This window comes from Aythya fuligula, chromosome 18 (genome assembly GCF_009819795.1).
Source record: "Aythya fuligula isolate bAytFul2 chromosome 18, bAytFul2.pri, whole genome shotgun sequence".
Lineage (NCBI taxonomy): Eukaryota > Metazoa > Chordata > Aves > Anseriformes > Anatidae > Aythya > Aythya fuligula.
The window spans coordinates 5,909,662-5,932,140 of record NC_045576.1 but is presented as its reverse complement, the minus strand read 5'-3'; the positions used below and the strand labels follow the sequence as shown (position 1 = coordinate 5,932,140).

At 35.4% G+C, this 22,479-nt stretch overlaps 1 protein-coding gene across 2 annotated transcripts in view; it reads right to left on the bottom strand.

Moving 5' to 3' along the window:
* TBCD (tubulin folding cofactor D) overlaps nucleotides 1-22,479 on the bottom strand; it is a 125,622-nt gene that overhangs the window by 29,957 nt on the left and 73,186 nt on the right. For both annotated transcript variants that reach the window (XM_032199678.1, XM_032199677.1), the window contains 10 exons: nucleotides 19,416-19,496; nucleotides 18,604-18,677; nucleotides 17,921-18,038; nucleotides 16,453-16,513; nucleotides 14,859-14,881; nucleotides 7,576-7,607; nucleotides 5,360-5,422; nucleotides 4,869-4,945; nucleotides 3,084-3,165; nucleotides 52-170 (listed from right to left, as the gene is read on the bottom strand). In XM_032199678.1, the coding sequence (XP_032055569.1) occupies nucleotides 52-170; nucleotides 3,084-3,165; nucleotides 4,869-4,945; nucleotides 5,360-5,422; nucleotides 7,576-7,607; nucleotides 14,859-14,881; nucleotides 16,453-16,513; nucleotides 17,921-18,038; nucleotides 18,604-18,677; nucleotides 19,416-19,496 (730 nt within the window). The remainder of the gene's footprint in view (nucleotides 1-51; nucleotides 171-3,083; nucleotides 3,166-4,868; nucleotides 4,946-5,359; nucleotides 5,423-7,575; nucleotides 7,608-14,858; nucleotides 14,882-16,452; nucleotides 16,514-17,920; nucleotides 18,039-18,603; nucleotides 18,678-19,415; nucleotides 19,497-22,479) is intronic.

Genomic DNA, 22,479 nt, shown 5'->3' with positions numbered 1-22,479 from the left:
ATTTGAAATACATTGTGCCCTCTTGTCATGAAAATGACCACATTCTCTCACCTGTTGGAGCCTGCCCTTTAGCAGAAATCTTGGAAGAGCCCCAAGAGCCAGTGAAAAGCCACAACGAATCATTTCCTCAGTATTTTGTAGTCCTGAAATGTACCGTGTCACCAGCTCATCTACAAAAAATACAATTGCAAAGTGAAAAGCGACTACCACATCATTATCATTAGATATTTTACTAACCAAAAAAACAAAAACAAAAACACAGAAGCTAGAAAATTTTATACTTCATTTAACTAAATACAGAATATCTTAAATTTCCTACAGAAAAACAAATAAATAAAAAATTAAGACATTCACTGTTTCATGAAGAAATTCTTATTTTTATTTGTCACTTTCTAAATATGAAGTCCAATATTTAGGCACACTATCCCTAGTCATTCAAAGAAAAACAAAATCCTCCATTTAAAAAATTTATTTTTTTTAAATCCAAAAAATAAGCCTAACTATGAATTTCAGTGTAAAATCAGAGGAACAGGTTGTATTATGTTTACAGGTCATCGTTTTTCATAATCAGACAAACACTATTAGGAAATTTTTGTCCGGGATGGATTTGTCAAGGTCAGTTACTCAACTGTTCTCCCAAAAAAAGTCTTTCTTGAACTGAGGATTTAAAAACATACATACAGATCATACTAAGCAATGAGATAAATTCATGTTACTTTATATAGAGAAACAAAAGAAAAAAAAGTTGGACTTTTTACAGGAGAAGTCTCAAGAAGTGACTGCTTGGAAGCAGGAGATGCTATTCTCAGGGTCTTTGAATTGCTACGTGATGAAATAGGGACAATGGCTCTGCAAACACTAGCGCAGAGGAAAGGAATGAAAATAAACCGAACTATGTATGGGAAAAGAATGCTCAACAAAGAAGTGGTATGAAGATGATAATGAGGATGAAGAAAAAAAAATCTCTATATTTCGACTGTAGTCTTCATCACTGACTTAACAGACAATACTTCCTTTACATGATTTCGCAGCTACTATATTAAACTCTTCTGTGAAACACAAAGGAAAGCAAGACAGTTCAGAAAAAAAATCTAAGAACAACCAAGACTGCTGCAGAGGACACAATTCTGATGGAAAAAGGAGAAAGGTGGTCTTAATCGCTTTATTGAATACGTACTTTTTTATCCTCAAAAGGGAAAAAATAAAAAGAATCAGAAATCCCATGAAGATTACATAATTCTGCCATTGCTTACTGTCATCTAAGATTTAAATGATTGAGCAATGTTTGCTAGAGGAAGAAAGATTAGTTACCATAAGAAACTACCCTTTAGTCATAACTCATGACTTTTTTTTTTTTTTAATCCCTACGCAATTGACAGGCCTTAACTAGTTCCTCACATCAGGAAACCAGTTCCCTGTCCAGAGGTTAGCAATACCTTCATATAAGCACATCTATTATTTAAAAACTTCCAAACCACTGGAGTGTAAGAGTCTTGAGGCCACAGGAAGACGCAATGCTTGCTTGGACTGCAAGATGATCTTAGACAATAAGACTACTACTGTTGTCTCTTTAATTGATGTAACTTTAGGACTGATATTTTAGGAAAAATGTCAGAAAATTAAGAGACGGTGAAAAATTAAAAATTTTCTTCCATTTACAAATCTGACTTCAATTATGTTCCTAGACTATCATGGCTATATGGCTAGTTTGATTCTTCCAGGCGCACAGTAGACGAAAAGCTAACACAGAAAAAAATGAAGTTTAACAGGCATCCAACAGTATAGCATCAAAACAGATGTAGCCATCTATTGCATGTTCTTCCTCTCTCCCTCTTGATTTTGAAATCTGTCTGTGTTTTCTGCTCCACTTTTACAGAAGCTTGAAACTTCATACTTACGTAAAAATGTGTTACATTAACATTTCAATTTATTTTTAGCCTTCTTTGACGCAGCATTGTCTCCTCCTGCCCAAAGTGTTATGTTTTTTACAAACATTACTTTTTCATGATTTTTTAAAAAAATTTCCTTCTATACCACATTATACCTGTTAGTGCTGCTAACAAAATAAATTTAAAAAAACAACAAGCAGGCACCAAACCTGCATAAAGGAAAGTTGTTTTTTTCTCTAAACAAGAACACAGAGATTTAACAACATATAAAGATTTAAAAATCAAGATAGGTTGCTTTCATATATCAGCCATAACTTCTTTAGGGCATGTATTGCACGTTACTCTGTATGTGATAGGTATCTAGCTCGTTCTTAGTACTACCATAATGGAAGTAAATAAAAAGGTATTCCGTTACCTGGCTTAGGCATGATACATGACTTAGGAATGGCAAAAAAAAAAAATAAACCATTGTTTGGTAAAGTATATATAATTTCACTGTAATACTTAAAAACACAAGAACGTAAGTGCTGTTATTCTTAAAACTAATATATATAATCCAGTGATCTGTCTCTAATGGGCACAATACAATTTGATACTTGAAAGAAAGCAAGGTGCATGAAAACCAGAATGAAAAACGTGTCAATTCATATGCCCATAAAAAGTTTAAGCCTACTACTGTACTACTTAGCCAAATCCTAATCCCATCCTTCACATGCACAGTTAGAAGAACTGGGTGTCTTTGTGAGCCTTCTCTTCTTAGCTCTGCCCTGACGCAGGTGCAGCACCCAGCACTCGGCCTTGCTGAACGTCATTAGGTTCACATAGGCTTACTTCTCAAGCTTGTCCAGGTCCCTTGGGATGGCATCCCTTCCTTCTGTGTATCAACTGCACCACTCAGCTTGGTGTCATCTGCAAACTTGCTGAGGGTGCACTTGATCCCATCCATTGTCTATGTTCTCTGTTTCACAGCAGGAAATAGAAAAGCACTCATGTTCACCTCCAGTCTAAAACAAGCAAAACCCTGAGGCATCTTCTAGACATTCAGTTGGTTTTATCATTCTTTCCTGAAGCATTTGAAGGTCCTTTAAAATTACCGATGCTCTCCCCACCCCCATTTCATCCAATACCTCCAAAGTGCAAGTTAGGTCCAGCCCAGTTTTTTCTACCTCTGCTGTAAATATGAATCATTATTACCCTGTAGAGCTGGATCAGCTTCTCCCTTTTCATTGATGTAATACTCATTACACAACGCAGCCAGTGCAGAGACTGCAGATTCCTGTAACAAAGGCAAAATTGTGAACTTAATGCATTTACTATATTAACATACTTTATGATAACTGTGCTTAGAGTTAAAAGGTTAAGAAGAAAGAGAGTAGATGAAAAAAAAAATTATTCCCTTCAGCTACTGCCATTTACTTTGCCATTTTACATATTAATAGCAATGATACTTATTAATATCCATATTCTTGGAATACAAGAAATCTTAAATGATATACACAGGAGTCCTCTATAGCTTCTTAATTCTGTTCTCAAAGACACCTCAGACTCATTCTCTATGTAAAATCAAGGACTTGAAAGAGAAACAGCATTCATCTAAATAATATTTCAACTACCACAGACATTATACCAGCAAAATACAGAGAATTGTCTAATTACTGTAGATCCCTCACTTTCTAAAGAGAACAGTTTTCACCTTAAAGGCATGAAGTTATATTACAAGAGTGTACTTTATGTTAGAAAAAAAGATGACTTTTCAATGTCTCACGCACTGCCTTTAAAATTGTTTATCTCTAAAATATATATTGAAATAACTGAGAATTGACATTCACTGAACACACTTTGATTAATGTTAATTAATGTTAACCAAACACGTCAAAATTCTCTACAGTCTACAATGAATTTTCCTAAGCAAGATTTAGAAGTTCCAGTTATAAGACATACAATTCTTTGAACAAATTGCAAATACCAAAAGAATAGTCCAAGAATTCAAATTTAATCTTTTAATTTTTTTCAGTGATTTGGATACATTCTAGTGTACTCTATCTTCTGAGGAAGCTTTTAAAAATGAGCTACCAAATACCTGCAATGACGTTTTATCTTATTTTAAGAAATTAACAAAATGAACAAATCATGCTATATTCTAATAGTCTCTGTGACAGCTATAAACTCTAACAGGGCAGATTAAAGTTATCTTTTTAATTTAGAAGAACGTTTTAAGAGTGCTTACATAGTAAACATACATGTTATTACTCAAGAAAATTAAGGCAAATAACTGGAGTTGTTAAGACCATGTACATAAACAAGCATGAAATATATCCATCAATGGATTTAAAATTTAGAATTAGAGTAGCTCAAGAGCATATTAAAAGGATTTGTTCAATGGAAAATTTAGGCACACTGTCCCAAGTAACTTGTTGATTCACACAGATTTTCCCACTGTAACACTCCCTCGGTATATCAGGCCTGAGGGCACTATCCAGAGATGCTTTTTTCTTCTCACAAAAGTTCTCTGAAACCATTCAGAAGTACTACAATCAACATATCTTACACGTATTACAGACACGCATATTTCAGTAGATTTCTTTAATGTTATAGACAGTGGCTAAAATAGACATTTGATCCATGGTATACATTTTGAGAAAGGAAGTCTAAGATTTAAAAACTTCATATTTATATAAAAATGGCATTGGGCAGCCTAACAACCACATGAATTATAATTGTAGCAATATACAAGACAAACCAAAATTATACAAAATTATTCTATATAAAGTAGAAGAAAAATACCGTATCAATGTAATCATATGGCAGACAGCAAGCAGCTTCAAGCAACCATCAGTGACTCCTCACTGCCAGCCCATTATCAATGCCAGTGACCGTCAATTTGTTTAAACATGCACACAAGAACAACCTTTGTGGTAAATATTCAAGCATTAAACAAAAAGCCCCCTTTGAATTTTAGAGAAGGAAGAACTACTGTACCTTTATATGCTGTCGAGCAGTGCTTGAAACAAGAGGGAGACTTCTTAGACTGTCATTTATTAACCACTGCCAGCCGCCTGAAACAGTAAGGAATATACAGTGTTATCTTTCTTCCTTTCTAAACTTCAACATTTTCTCTCCTATTCTGCAAAGACCAGCAATTATACGTATTTACTTATTTCCTTGGTTTTCCAAAATAAACAAGGTTGTAACTCTTAGCCAGTACAGCTACTCTGGTTTGTTTTACAAACTACACAGTGCAAACATTGATTCTGGTCATACTGAAAACAATAGGAAAAAAAATTGCAAACAAATCTACTAACATTACCATTGGTTGCAGTATTTGTGTATCTTTTTGAAATTTTGATATTTGTTAGGCCACCCAACTTTGCTGATCCTCATTGCTCCTTTGAAAAACACAGTTCACTGATGTATTATAGCTTGATGAATAACTACTGAGATAAGGAAAGGTTATTTAAAATACCACATACCAATTATTGGATCTCCTCTAAATGGCATTTTTGATAGTGACAACTTTTCAATTAAAGTGCAGACTGTAAGAAAATAAATTTGACAAACAGATAAATACAAAGAAAATGACAAGTTCCAGCTACTTTGAAGATACAGGCACATAGAGTTACATACGCAGTAATATTAAATTGAAGAAAATTTGCAAAGAGAAGTCCAAGATATGTGAAAGAAGAAACTGAAAAGAAATCATACTGGAGATTCTTACATACAAAATAGCTACCATGCAGCAATTGCTCTTTGACATGAGCTAGTACCATCATTAATGCAAAGGCAGTGCTTGCTGGTATGGATTCTTTCCCCTCAGCCATTTCAGGTACCCATTGGTCAGCCTTGTGTTCCTATACCAGTTTGTAAATGGCAATGTCTTACTAACTACAATACTACAAATTGGACAGTTTTAATACTACAACCACTAAAAACAAACAAACAACAAAAAAATAAAAAAAGAAAAAAGACACACAAAGATCATTATAAAATGTGAACGTTTTTCCTACTTAGCAGCATTTTTAAACCTTCACAGAGTGAAGCAGTGATCTGTTTACTACACAGAGCTAGGAGCTACCTAACTGAATGGAGCTTTCTTTCCTTTGATATTCAGAATACGAGAAAAGGATGTAATAACTAACATCGCTTTATTATTTCATATCTGTAAACTTAAATGAGTTCTGAACTTATAAAAAACATTTAAAGAATAGTATTTTTTTGTGTGTGTGTTTCAAAGATATTTGGGGGAATAGAGATTAACACAGAAAATATTGCAAACTGTTATGCAGCAGATCAACAGTAATGCTCAAATGAGAACTCAGTGCTCAGCACACTATCACTCACCTCCTGGTGATCAGTTAAAATATAACACGCATCAGTATAGAATCTGACTGCTTTAGAGTTGGTGGAGAAGACAGAACAAGCTACTATATAATGCCACCTTCTTGTTTTGCTTTCCTCCCACAGCTTTATCTTTGAATCTTACTCCAGGCTCTGTACACTGTTCACCACCATCTTCATTTATAACCAACTTACTGGGCTCCAAACCTACTCTCCAATTCAGTCCTCACTATGGTAATGTCTCACAGACTCCCCATGCTCCGACTCCATTCAATATTGCATGTCAGCTTCTTTGTTCTGATATTTATTCACAGACAGATTAAGTGACTAAACCCAAGTCTCTTAGGGTTCCTCTTCAGTTCTCTGTGCTTCTTTTATGCTCTATTGTGGTTGAGACCATCATCTTCATTAGACATGCATGCAATTTGTGGAACATTTTCAATTCTTCCCTTATTCCACCTACACGGCTGTATCATGCCAAAACACTGCCATTTTTACTTCTCAAATACTGTGAAATATTCAGTTGCTTAACAGCTAAAAGACATAATAAAAAAAACAGTAGGTGTAAATAACTATTCTTTCAGCCTGTGTTATCGTGTCAGGTCTGTAAACTTACTCAAAGATGCAAAGATCCCTTTGTCCCTTTGCCCCTCTACCCCTCCTATTCAACTGCCTTTCTGACTTGGTACTGAAGCTTCTTTACCCACTAACTTCGAAGATGTGAATTAAGTCATCCAAAGGCAGAATCTGCTATCCAGCACTTCCTTTATTCAACCTATGAACAGGAAACTAAGTTTGACATCATTTTCTGGATACCCAGGCTACCTCTTTCCTGCAATGCCCTTACTTTTTACAGTGTTTCAGTACATAATGGTCATCGAAATCCACATGAACTCACCATCATTTATGTAACACAACCCATTTCATGAACTGTTGTTTATATGGTCTTTATTCTTGACCTTTGCACACACGCATATTATGATAATCGATTAGTTACATGATCACATCTGACTTAGTGGAGAGATCACATCTCTTCTGGATAGGAACTGGAGTATCTGAGGGAAGGAAGCCAATTTGGCCCTGAAGAAAGTTAGTTCTGTGCAAAGAGTGTGTGACATAAAACCAAGAACTACCTTCAACTCTTACACAAACATGGTAATTCACAAATGTGCTGGCAAACAACGTTCTGGCATACCTGACTGTGTATTAGCTTTCAAATTTTGTATTTTTAACTACTGTGCATGCTCTATTTATGCATTCAGTGCAATGTATATAAAACAAAATGAAAAAAAGTAAACAGAAGAATTCATTATTGCAAATTCTGCCTTCACACCCCAGCTGTGATACTTACCGGCTGGTCTCATCAGTTCTCCACCTAAACCCCTGCAAAGCAGAAACAGAGGCATCAGAGCATAACCCATCACAAGCAACCCAAGTGCACTGCCTAATACGAAAATAAGATTCAACCATTTTAGAATGAAAGCAGCTCACAAAGTACCTTCATCTTTTGTACCTGACCAATGCTAAAATACTTCTTTTTAAATTAACTGTTTTCTTGACCTCAGCATGATTTATACAAAACCTTCCTGAATATTTAACTTTCTTCTTCCAAGGAATGCAGACCCAATCTTTCTAATATTAATGTGGATAATAAGAGACTGCCAGGTTCATTCTTTTCTTTTTACTCGCCTTAGAAGCATTAGAAACCTGCAGAACTTGCCACAGGATTTTTCAGTCCTACAGCTTCTGTGTGCTTCTGACTTGCACAACTGAAAGGCAATCACATGCAATGTTTTAACAAAACCTTTACCTCTGGAACATTAAATGGAAACTTCACTTACCAGTTCCCATTTTCACAAACATTAACTGGTTCACTTTCCTTACAAAGTTTCTCAACCTTCTCTCTTCACCCTCCTCCTCTGTGCTAAAGACCTCTCAGAGCTGATTTTGCATTCTTCACCACAAGAAAAGTGGTAAAAAAAAATCCAACACATCAGAAAGGAGAAAGAAATAAGTGGCTTAAGATGTTTAAAACTTTCCTGGAAAGAATGTGTGTTACCTAAGAACGGTCTTACCAGCTCAGACCTGAGGCCTATCTAGTCCAGTCTCCTGTCTGAACATTAACCAGGCCACTGACGGCACCAAGTTAAGAGAAAGTTTAACACCACGAAGAGAAAGCAGAGAGGGAGAAGCATCTTAGAAATTGCAGGGCCTGTTTCCATTCTGCAGCCTTTCATGTCTCTGGGCAGAGACTTGTCTCCTCGCACCACTGAACAACGTCTGCTGGTTCCCCGGATATCCCCAAGGCACTGTGAGCATTGCTCGGAGTTGTTCTGCTCAGTGTCACTCTCTGTGGCAGCATTTTCCCATTTTCTGAACCTTTGACCCCTGCCCTTCCTTCGGATATTTCCTCCCTTGCCTCCTCATTCTTGTCTCCCTTCACTTCTGCTAGAACATTTCCTCCCTGAGGTGTGCCAAACCCTTAATCACCTGTTTGTACGGCCCTGCTCTGGCAGAAACTCCCAGCAAGGGGGAGGAACAACAAAGGCTTTTTGTTTATATTATTTTTTTTTTTTATAGAACCCTTTTCTTCCCTCCAACCTCCCCACAATAAAATTAGTAGCTGTGCTCAGAAGGCAAACCTAGCAACCCTAACAACTATTATAACTTTGTTCTCCAATTTATCCTTTTATATGAGCTTCAAAAGCCTAAACATTTTAAACAAGTTTTTCCATTCCATACAAGTAGGTGCCTCCTGTTACATGCACTTGGCTTTCTGGCTGCTCAACATTTTCATTGTTTTTTCAGGTAATGCAGAGCTGCCAACTCTACAATATTCTCATTTGCCATGGATCAGCAGTTCCTTTAATTGAGAAACTTTGCTTTTGACAATCAATACATTATCACATCAATCAAAAATATTATTACACAAAAATATTATTACATCCATCAATACTTTGCTTTTGACAATCAATACATTAAGCTTTGTGCAGTAATCTACAGCTTAGTTTATCACCATTGGAAGAAAACACAGATTCCACATCCCCATGGTGACAGGTTCTTTGTATTATCTATCCCACCTGCCTGCCATGCTGTCTGCTCTCCAACTTCTAAAAAATTTATATTAGAAAACAAAGAAGTGATCTAAGGAGCTGATACAGTGGCAAAAAACAGAAGAATGATGTGGTACGGCTTGCTTCCTCTTCAGTGTTTCTTTTCCCTTATTTTGTACCTCACCCATTCCTTGCCTTTTGTCTGTTGTCTTACTGTAAATGAGTATAAAATAATCATCTTGTAAGCTTGTTTGGTGTGCAACAGAGTCTGCTGATGCAAGGATTCAGATATGGACTTCTGTTCTAACTACAAAGCAAGAACTGAGTCATAAAGGCTGCTCTTCTCCACTTCTACAGACTGCCAATAAGGAAGTCAGGCCACTCAAAGCTACTCTTATGCTAATAATTTGACAGCTATCCCTTCCTTTGGTATTACATCAGCTTAATTTAATTTCAGAGTTTAGAGCTTCACTGAGGGTTGTTGTCCCTGTGGAAGAACGAAGAACGATGACACAGCCTTGCACAGGAAGATTTCCACGTAACACAGAAACTATAATCAAATTATCTTCGAAGGCACTGTGATCCTGGGTGTTCTTCTCTACAAAACTTTTCAAGTCATGTCCTGTCTACACAGCACAGTATGGCTGTCAACATATCTATTTTTGTTTCCTTTTCCACAACTCACATTTATTTTGCTTTCAGAACTGAGAATTCAGCCATAACCCTAGATCTTTCCCCAGTCAGTGTTTACTTTGTCAAACATGATGTGCATCTCTCTATTAACTTTATCTCGCTCTGTAGTATTTCACTAAATTAAAAAGATAGAGATCTACCTAATTCAGAGATTCTGAATTTTGCTGTACAGTCAGTATTCTCTCTTTTTTTATTCCACAGGCACATCCACAAGTTACATCATATTCTTAGATGTACCTGTTTCATGGTTTAATTACTAATTCAACTTGTAAATTGACTGATGCGGTGCCCAGGTTCCATTAGCAACTAAGCATTGCTTCCTATGTGCAGCTTCACAGCAATGCCTCTCCACTAGAAACATTTTGGAATTCATTACAATCAAGTCATGGAAAACAATCAAAATACAGAATCCCTTGTAGAGCCAATGGATTAAGATTGCTGAACTACGTATACAAGTATATATGGTAAAATTATGCAGGCCCGAATCAGAATCAACGGTGCTGTTTTCAATTCATATACAAATTCAAGGAACTGTTGTAGATTTTAATTTTATTTAAAACCTGATTTTCAGGATAAGTTCAGAATTCATCTTTAAGATTATAAAAACAGCATTAATTGAAGGAGTTTGGAATGAATAACGTCCATGTTTTCATAAACATCTGAATCTGAAATTAAAATTACTGGAATATCTGAAGTGATTCAATTGCAAATAATTCCCAGAAAGCTAAGAACACTTGCTGAAATATTTTCATCTCCATATGAATAGTAACTGATTATTTTCCATGGGAACAATTTGTGCCACACAGAATTCAGCTATCTTAAAGGCCCAGTTTATAAATTTACAGGCCTTTGAAAGTACAAAATATCTATATAACAAGGTACACAGAGGCAGCAAGTGATACCCTTAAGCACAGATAAATAAATACAAATCCATGTACATAATAAAGCTGCTATTGTCATCCCCTACAGATGCAGAAATTAAACAATACAGACCTATTTTTAGGTTACTGTAAGTTCATATGCTGGGCATACACCTTTTTATAGTATTCTAACACTATAATACTGCATGTGAAATCCTGGCTCTATGGAATAAGAGTTTGCCCAGTGCCTTCAGTTAGAGGCAAAAGAATTTCACCTTACAGCTTTTTCAAGTACATGAAACTATACAGTACAAAGTGTTATTTTGCAACAAAAAAAAAAAAGCTGAGCAGTGGATCATCCAGCAAATAGCAGTAAACATCTGTTAGCTCCTTTTTACACAACCTTCCTTCCCAATCTGAAATATTTCATTGCTCTATTCAAACCTTTAAAGCTGGCCTGAGTATAAAGCATAGCATCACCAGCCACGTGTCAGTTAAAAACAAACAAAAAAGCAGTTTTAAGTAATCATTTTATTTTTTGCAACGGTACCTAGAGCACAAACTCCTAGAACCACCATGTTACTAGATGCAAAAAATAATTCAAACTTGAAATTATTTTTAAGATGAACTTTGTTGTAAGGCTGGAATTATATGCTGGTTCAGTTTATATGCCTAAAAAGCTTTTTTATATAAATGACTGCCAAGAAACACATTGCCCTGAAACCATCAAGATTTGCTGCAAACTTAAGGGTCTTTGAAATAAGAAAAGTTTGTCTTTTGCCTAGTACTTGTCAACACCTACAGGCTACCTTCAACCGTTCTTTTGGAATGGTTGAAACTCTGAAGATGGCTGTCCAACTTAAACTGGCTGCTCTTTTCAAAATCGAAAATCACTCCTCTCACATAGCTGACTGTAATACCTGCAGCCCGTCTCTCCATATGTTAAAAGAATGAGATCAGAGCAAAACTCAGCGTGCAGCACATTGCACCAACTGAATCATCCCGTGTGGGTGTTGCTACCAAACACTGTGCTTCCTGTTGTATTCTCCTCTGATGGGAACCCTGAAGGCCCAGGAAAAGAACATTTGCTGAAATACAGAAGTGCCATGCAACCACCTGGAAGAAGTGCAGTCTGTGTCTGTAGCACTTCCATATCCATCCCTAAATTATCTCGTTACCCAACTCTGTGCATTAAGACCTGTATTACCAGACTCAGAACTGGCTACAAGAAAGGAAACAAAGACCTGAACATTATTCAGGTGAATGCACAGTCAAGAATCCTGTATCAGATGACACATTTTAAAGAATATGAACAGTAGTTAAAAAAAATAGAATTTTCTTGAGGATTTTTCAATGCTGAAAACTAGCACGAGGTCTTAGGTGCATTACAGAAGCATACGCACTACAAAAAAGGTTCAATGCTGGCTTAATGGAAGTAGTGGTATACAAAATCAGGCTGACCATTAACTGTTCAAACTGGCAGACTGATTTCCTATCCCAAGTAAGACAATTTTTGACAACACATGCCACATGTTTTTGTGTCAAGTTTTTATCTAGAAAAGTAATGCTTAAAGCAAATAAGATGAGTTTTGTTTTTTTTTTTTTTAAATAACTTCATAATATAGCCCATAAAGCACAAAACTGACAAACACTCTGTTGAAGTGGTATGTTTTGCATGGCTTCACTGACTTGCTATAATTAGTGACCATTTAATACAGAAAATCAGGCAATACTCAGCTGGAAGTGCACATGCAAATGCTTAAACCAACCAGCTCCTCAAGACAAACCAGTGCATCCAATGTGTCAGAAACAGAACTAATGAAAGGAAGTACATGCTGGATGTGTCTGGACTTGCATTCTTCTTTTTCAGCATACTATGTTAGGTCCAGGAAAGCTCTTATACAGGAAGACGAAAAGACACTGATATTTTTCAAAGATGTTACTGAAGTAGAAGACAGGAGTTTCTGCAATTAGCATAAACAAATTTGATTACTTCAAATGTTCTCAAAATTGAGAGGCTGTGCAGGGAAACTCAAAGCTTTGCCTGTGTCCTGTCTGAAGGATAATTCATGGACATGGTTCCAAATCAGGTTGAAGACATTACCAGAGCTGCTAAACAAAGTAAGATGGATAGTTACATAAAGGTCTCCATTGCAGCACTGTGGCGTTAACTTCTTTTGGCTTGAGTTACTTCGATATTCAGCGGAATCCTAAGAGTTAGGCAATTAAGGTCATCACAGCCCATTTTGCAGTTCAAAACGTGTAAATTACAACTTCCATAAAAATAACAGAACTTGTACAGTTTACTTCCTTTTCTTTCTCATAGGCCAAAGTAGGTTATGAAAACAGCTTGATCAACACATTAAAATCAATTTAGTACAGAAGAAGATAGCTGTTTTTTTGACAGAAGTGAAAGTGAAATATCTAACAATCAGTTGAGACATGTGACCAGACGTTTTTCATTTCAGGAGTTTAAAAACTAGAAACACAAATAAAACACATGGGTTTTCAACATTCCTTCAAGACATTATTACACTGAAAATTCCCGGTAGCAATTTCTCAAATGGAAATCTTTGGAATATTATGTGCAACAATTACTCATCACAAAACAAGTTTGGCTTGTTTCACTAAATGCTTGCCTAGCAATACTCAAATTGCTGTTTTGTTTTTATAACCTAGTTTATTTTTCTTGTCCAATTTTAAAACATTTTATGCATACCAATATTGTAAAATATGGATTACAGTAGACATCTTTGTCTCTGCCTAAGTATTAGAGTAAACAGCAATGAATCAATTTTGCTTGGAGTTGAATTAGAAGTCTTATCTAGGATGAAAACATTTCTGTAGGCATCTTATAAATACCATTAAGTGCAAGAAGTGCACATTATGACAAAAACAAATTACACCCAAGCTCCACCCTGACATTAAAGAATTTATGGGAGCCAAGACAGCCACCCACAAAGACACTAATATACAGTATCAGCATTAAAAGTATCCTCCAGTGCAAGCTAACCTTGGAATGGAAGTTTCACATCAGTACATACACCCCTCAAAAAGCAAATGTTAATAATTTTTTTTTCAGGAATATTGAGGATACAAAATCTTACATAAAATTATTTAAAGCATAGATTATAATTACACACACAAAAAAAACACTACTTAAGATTCTACGGTTTCCAGATACATCATGTGCAAAGACACGAACTAGATAACTGCCTAAAAGCCCACACCATTTGTCAGTTAAAGAAAAAAACTCATTCACATATACAATCATTATGGAATACAAGTCATTAATTATGTTTTGATTTCCTTAAATTTAGGAACAAACCCTGAAGTCACATACCAGTTTTAGTTCACATTTACTTAACTGTTACTTAGGCAAGCTCCTTTTAGTTCCTGGAAGCTTCAATAAATAGCAAATGAAGAACAACTCAGTGAAAATTCATTTTCATTTTCTTTGGCTCAAGAATTAAAAAATTGTATTGAATCTTTTCTAATACTTCTGGCCTACTCATTACACAGCATGGAGAAAGTAATTCTAGAATTTATAGCTAGAAGGTCCTTTTAAAAAAAAAAAAAACAGTAAATTTGTACTGAAATGTTATTTCTGCAGAGCTATTTGAACTGCACAAGTACTTATAGGACAGGTGAATAACAGGAAAGAAATCCTTTACATACTGCTGAAGCTATGGATTAGTGAACATATTCCGTTCCTCGTTCTTTCCCTTCTTTAACTATCTCTGTCACAACATTACGACCAGTACTTACCACTTTCCCATTAGTCTAACATGCCTGCAAGTTGCACTCTCTAACACCACAACCATTTTAAAATGGCCTTGGTCTCCGTAATAGGTAGACAAAGCCAAAAGAATGCACGCGCTTACATTCTGATGAACTGTGCTAGCCTGGCAGTCTATGGTATGTATAACTAATTTGTACAAACCAAAAAAGCCCCTACATGCTACTTTTCTCATTATTTCTACTGATACTTTCCAATACAGAAAATAAATGTTAGTCTATTTTCTTACCTGTACAACTGTCGACTGCAAAGCTGAGGAAAAAACACACCAGTATTAAGAAAGTTCTCTTGAAATAAGTGTTTTCATTTTTTGTCTTCACATGCAATGTCTATGCACTGTGTGCTACACAGCACTTGGGATTACTTTAAAATTAAAAATCAAAGTAAAAATATTTTTAAAGTACACAGTTTTTGATACTATTTCCAATGACACATTAAGAGTATATCCAACCAAAATTTACATTCAAAGGAAACCCATTTAACACATTCCTAAAGCACTAGGTTTCTTCATTTCAAATCCTAGCAGCTCCTGCACATACTCTGCAAGCTTGTTCTGCTTTTTAAAATACAATTGCTTTCCACATTTGGCCCTTTTAAAATAACCATATACTGTGTTGACTAAAAACTCAAGAGTATCTGTGAGCTACAGGTTGAACAGAAAAAAAAAAAGTTCAATTGTAACTGCATTATCTTCTTGTCAACATTACAGTATACCATCTTTAAAAATCAGAGATTATCAAATTTAGCTGTAATAAAACCTGAAAGAATAGATTTTTAAAAAGAACGAGCTTACATAAAAACTTTGCAGATTAATTATAAACAGACAAGAGCAGAAATTGGAAAATATCATAACAAATTAAGGCCACTGTAACAGAACAGGTAGTGCTGATTAAGCTTACAGGCATTTCAACACAAGAAATTTAAACAAGGACAAAGATGCCTTTTCAACTTGTAGCAGCAAAACAGAATTTAACAAGCACCAACATACTTAAAGCCTAATGGGTAACTGGTGAAGCCTGACAGCTTTAGTCAGTCAGAACTGAGACTGAGGGACTACAGACACTGCAAAAAAAGAGCAGGAGCATGAATGCTGAAGAACCGTCTGTTCCACAAGGTGAAGAAATAGGAACCAGAATTAAAAACCAACAACATACATGATTTAAGATTAAAGGGACAAGTTCAGCAAAATTATCTTTGTATAAGTGTTTTAAATTTTTATGAGCAGGACAAGATTTCATTTGTCCTATCATGAAGACATCCTAGATAAAGACAATGCATCAGCTGAAATCCAGAATGTGACTTTTGAAGTCCATAAACAGGTGAATTACAGATGCAAGGGTTTAGCACTGGAACTATGCTTTAAAAACCAAACAAGCAAAACCAACCCCAAAAACAGAATATAAAGGACAGACAACAAATAGACTGAGTAGATTTCTCCTGAGCATAGTCACATTAAGGGAACAGCCATACCATCTATCTGCAAGGCCGATCAGTATGTACAAAAAGGAAGAAGGAGAAAAAAAAAAAAAACACAAAACACCAGGCAATATTTCAAAAGTGTAACTGATAGAGTAAGTGCCTTATCTAAGAAGCTGGCAGGACAGAAAGGGACCAAATACAAAATTATTGTGAAGTAAGAGACATGGTCCACAACACTTACCAAAGAATCTCCTATAATGTGTCCAAATTCATATTTGGGAGATTATTTACTTTTGGCAAGTGGAAAAGGAGGGTGGAGAACAACAACTGTTCTAATTACAAATGTTTGTTTAAAAATAATACCACATACCACGTTACAAGATACATTTATACTTCCTACAAACCTCTTGATGGATTTGCTTCAGTCCCTCCAATGATTTTTCATTGAAATAATATGTTACAGATCTGTAAAGGTATACAAAATTTTTAAGAGATTTAAGAAATTAATTTCTTAATCATGCTACAAGTTACTCTTCTTCCATGATTTTATTGTATTTTAAATAGAAAAACAATCATTTGACTCCCACACTATTCTCAACAGAAATATTCAATATTTAATTTTAATGAGTTCAGTAAACATGTCAGTAAATTCTTTCCTTACTATGTAGCAAACATTCTTAAAAGATTTTTAAAAAGTCATTTATTAATAATACTGTAATAAATATACACAAATAGCTATTCTCATTTCAGTTGTACTCCACCACTTCTATATTTTTTCCATTAATATCAAGCATTTCCCACTACTAAAAATGCTCTACATCTTTTTTTGCTAACTTTTCAACTTTATTCACATGCACAAAATATGTTACTTGAAAAGGCAACTCTTAAGATTAACACAAACTCTTTTGTTAGGCACTAATGAGAAATATTTCTCACCAAAGTCATAAAAAAGTATACACGTCATACCTTTCATCTGAATTCCTCTCAGTATATAGCTCGTACAATTACATTGCATTTATTAAATGTCACCCTTCTAGATATATTTGTATGAATGCATTAGAATGTTTTCAGAAGTAAAATAAAAAAAAGGTTAGTCACAGTAATTATCCAACTTTTGAAAAAGGACCCAGAAAGTCCATTATAATATATATATACACACACACACACATCGAAGAAATACATATCTGTGACTGTTGCAGAACCGTATTTATTTTCAGTAAAGTTTGTATTTTGGGGTGTTATCATCCACTGCCTTGATCTTAAACACCTGCTCATCCCTATTTAAGTCAAGCTAGTATAACATTCTACCACTGATGTAGATTCCAAATTCTAGTTCTGCAATAATGACTTCCAAACATTTTTCATAAATGATTAATGTGAAAGAAAGTAAACTAATTTCTTTACAACACTAAGGCAAAGACACTGCCAAATAATTTTGTCAATTATTCTGGGTATATCTCTTAACTATAATTCGTGTGTGTGTGTATATACACATCCCTTCCATTCAACAGTGCTATTTAAATCAATCCAAATCAACAAGCTGCTTCTCTAACGCTGAAGATGAAAGACTGTTCCCTCACCAGGAAGACAAAATACTTCTGGTGAAGGGCTGGTAGTGCAGGGATGGGTTAATCTATACTGAAACACTATCTTTGAATTCTCCAAGTAAGGCAATAAATGATCTCACTTTCCAAGATAATTTTAGACTTAAACGTAACATCACCAAATAAAATGTGAAGGCTTGAAAACCATACAAAAATTCAATGGAAGAGAAGTTTAGTAAGATGGGATTTCCATAATTATACTGAGGAAGCTTTCACTATATCAGACATGAAAGGAAAATTTATAGTCAAGATAATCTAGCATTTATACCTATTATTCTCTTCGGCTAGTTTACACAGTGCATGGGTGATCTCAGCACAGGCAAGAATTGCCCCATGGCGTGTGTGCAGATCTGTGCCTACTGATAAAGGTAGCAGTCTTGGCAAAACTGAAAGAGATTAAATAATTATTTCTTTAAACAGAGCATACTGACAGATTGCAGTTCTAAATATAAGCATGTCAGCCTAGAAATAACATTGGAAAACCATTTCTGGAAAGTCAGGCCAATATATCCTCATCATTATGTGAGAAACAAGTTTTAAAAACACAAGTAAATTCTGACAACACATGCTAAACCACACCTAGAAATTTTGTGCATACAACCTAGCTTCCCTGTAAAAAACACTGGCATTGGGTTGGCTGAGTGGTAGAGAAAACGAGGCTTGGAATTTTACTTCAACGTAAACTGCCACTTCCATGCCACTGTCACCTTTCTGACCCTCCCTAGGGAGTCTAGGTAAGATCTGTAATCTGGGTTTCAGCTGCTGTCTTTCAGGCATAATAGAAAGCAGCTAGTACATCCTTGGCACCTTGAGTGGGCCGAGCAAAGGACTGTGAATTCATTCAAGAAACATTTGATTACACACACAACGATCAGAAAGAAATTCTTCTGAAGATGTCAGACTGGACAAGACAAAACAGATTCTATGCAGAACCTGTTATGAGTTACCTACCCACATTTGCCATGTATTCAGGAGCCCGTGGAGTAAGGTTATGCAGAGCCTTAGTTGCAAGTTCTCGAATAACACTGAAGATGTAAAAAAGCATTTTTGGAGTTTTCTTGTTAGCAATTTAGTAGAAGTAACGTGTTAAAAAAAAAACAAACAAGGTCAGGTAGGGCCTCCTGCCCACAATCAGAATAAAGACCCTAGCAACATTAACAAATGTGGTATTCTCTGTCCATCCTAACCTTCCCCCCTTAAAAAAAAGCCAACAAAACAAAACAACAGGCCAAAGAGACAGCCTACAGCTAGCTTTTAGCTATATGAATAGACCTTATTGCTGAAAGAGACAAAGAAAAACATAAGTGTGGATGGTAGAACCTGAGGGCTCATTCTATACATTGGCAGGGACACTACAGTAAACTATTATTATTTCTCGTGATGCAAACTATTATCAGCACTGATATAATCTCATTTGTGTTATATGTACATGTTTTAATCTTCATGAACATTGAATATGACTAAGCTCTATCTCCATGCATGAAATCTACTTTAATTATGATAATTGTATAGTGCTGGTGTTTACCACTCACATATACTATATACCATATAAACGTGTTTTATTAATCTATTAACAGATTGAGGTCAAAATTCATAAGCACATTTTAAGTGACAATATGCTAGAAGGCATGGATGACATCAGCTACTACTTGCCCATTCCCTTCAGTCAGACAGTGTTACAAACTCTGTTTTAAGTAACATAAGCATCACATGCAGAAAAGCCAATTCCTGGATGTTAATGTAATTAGACTTTATGAACTTACCTATCCCAGTGGTTAATCTTCATGTTAACTAAATGATCGATCATTGGTTGTGTATACTCAGGAAAACCAGCAATATACACGCTGAAAAGAGAAAGATCTATATGATAGAATAGAGAATCAACAGGTGTGTGCATTTTAGTACAAGCTACTCCAATGATTAAAATCCTCTGGTTTTAAAGCAAGCAAAAAATTACTTAACCATGCCTTCTCCTTAATGAGATGCAGCTGAATGAAATAAACAATAGTAAATATTTTACAAGTACTGTCAAAAATTTAAATCACTTTTGCAAAAGTCTTTCAGATTCTCTTTAAAAACTGTGATACAAACAAAAAGCTTGACAGCAATGAAAAGCAAAAAATAGTCAGTTCCCATTGCTACATTCTACAAAATGGGGAAGTACACACATATAGCAGTAATTTTAGATTGCAGAAATGTGTTAATGTGTAATACACACTGCACAATAATATTATGTTATAGAAATGTGTTTCCTGTTCCCAGAGACAATATTCCAAAAATGAATAATGGTTTTGCCTTGATCCTTTTAAAAAATAAACATACAAAAAGTCAATTATGACAAAAATATTAATGCTGCAAAGTCAAGACCTAAGATGCGAGGGAACACCAGAAGTAATTAGCTAGGCAGCCTGCATAATTACCTGACTTTACAGACACATTTGCTTTCCAATCTTCGGAAGCATCAACTATTGAAAGCTAAGTTCAACAGAAGTCAAGTGAAATGTTTTTTAAGTGCATCTGATGTACATTAAATAATCTTGGAAAGCTAAACAACCAGTAGAATGTGTTTGTGTCAAAATGGCGTGCACGAAAGGACAAAATTAAGGACACATGGATTAACTTAACATCACCTTCTCATATCTTTTGAGTGATTAACCTTGCAACCATAACAGCGTTCCATTAATATACATGCGTGTAATTAGAAAAAAAATAAGTAAAAACTAAATGCTGTTGTATGTTAACACACTGATATTTACACAATTCATCAGAAGAATTAGAACCCTTAAATCCACAGCACAACCTCAGTCATTTGAACACAACACACAAGTGCCACCTGCTACTGCTACGAGCTCTGGAGGGGGATTACAGGCAGGCTGCCAGCTGGGTTGATGGATTGTTGATGCCAGCAGAGAAACGGTAAAATTCATTGCTCTGTTGTTCCCTTCCCTGTTCTGGGAGAACACGCAAATTCCCTCTGACATAGCCGAACTCTTCTCTTCATGACAGCTTTTTGGATCTTAGTTTTAGCACTGACCATTCTTTTAAGCCATTTTACTCTGAACTTAGTTGCACAGCTCAAAGTTGGATCTTTTGGACGGTGTTGGTAGTCCACTCTCACTTCCACTTTTAGTTGATAACTGCCTTTACCTAGAACCTTCAAGTTTTGACCCAACTGAGTATTTTATACAAATAGGCTTTTATACAATTATAGCCTTCCTGACAATGTTGCTCTTTATTTAGATTAAGAAAGTTTCTTTCTGAACTCTACTTTTACACAGCTCAGAACTCCTGAAATCAGTCTCTTTACTCCCAAGTTCATATTAAAATAGGACATAGGCTTCCTCCACTTTCATCCTCAGAAATGGATTAACATATTTACGCTGAATCTTCCAAAGAACATTCAGCAAAAAGTTTCCAAAGAACAGCAAGTATACAAACCTTGCATAAAAATATCTGGATTTGGAAGGATAAGCAACTACATACATGTACTACGTATGTGTATGTATCTAAAAACCTACATTCTTGTAGAGAAGCAGTATCATAAATCATTTAATAACCAAAAAAATATTCAACTGTAGAAACTGACACATATTCATTGAGCTTTTGCTGCTCAAAGTAGATTCACTAGCACAGACTTTTGCACCTGCACGGTTTCCTTTCATATAGCAGCAACATGCTGTAAACAGTGTACCAGGATTTTATTTATCTGGGTGGGAGAGAGAAAGCTAAAGATTCTAGATCTGCAATATGAACCTCAAGTAGCTTTTTCCAGCTACATAAACAATTACACCACCTTAAGGCATACCGATCAGAAAGGTTCATTCTTCCTACCACATCATAATGATACATGTTTTCTGTGCAGTCAAATATATGCTTATACACTTTGCTTTGATGTTACTCAGACAAAAATAAGGAAATAATTAAGTATCGACCCAAATAATTACATCCTGCTCGAAAAGCAAAGTGGTGAAGATTTTAACAAGTAATATAATGTATTAGATGACAAATAATTTACAAAGAAGAGTTTGATTAATAACACTGAACATGGTTTCAGGGAATCATGCTACTAACTGTATAAGATTATTTATAAATAATTTGCAAATTTATTCTTCCTGTTACATAACTTGAAGAAAGGCACGAGAAGTAAAAAAAAAAGAACAACCTTCAAACATTTTCACTTAGGTAAGTAACACTCCAACAAAACCTCTATAAATCACAATGAAAGGAGTAATAAATGAAACATTCAAGAGAAAAATTATCACAGCTCTCAAGAAGTAATGAGAACATAATTAACTTTCAAACTAAAAAGAGAGAATAAAAAACATGTGTGCCAATTTTGAGTATCTTAAATTTTTTTCTAGTATAGAAAACCAGACTTCCAAAAATTCCATTGACGGTCTACCAATCCAGGGCAGCAGTGAATACCAAGCGCCTGCATTTCCCCATCTCAGCTCAGTAGGCGGGAGCTCAGGGGAAGAGTGTAGGAGGAGGGTGTGGACCACAGAGGAAAGACAGTAGGTAAAAGGTGAAGATATGCACAGACTGGAATGATTATGCACAAAAGGGACAATATGGTGGTGGCCAAATTAGTGAAAAATACTCAAGAAGAGAGAGAGGCACTCAGTGCAAATTATCTTTAAAAAAATGTTCCTTGGAAGTTACGAAGCTGGTAAAGAAGCATAAGCCTTTTTACTTTGCTATTTCTCTTTCCCAAGAATCTAATCTCTTCAAACCTTTCTAACCTGTTGGCTTCTCAGAGCACCATGCACCATAGGGCAATTTATCTTACGTATCTTAAAATGGTCTGAATCACCTCCTGTAAGTGCC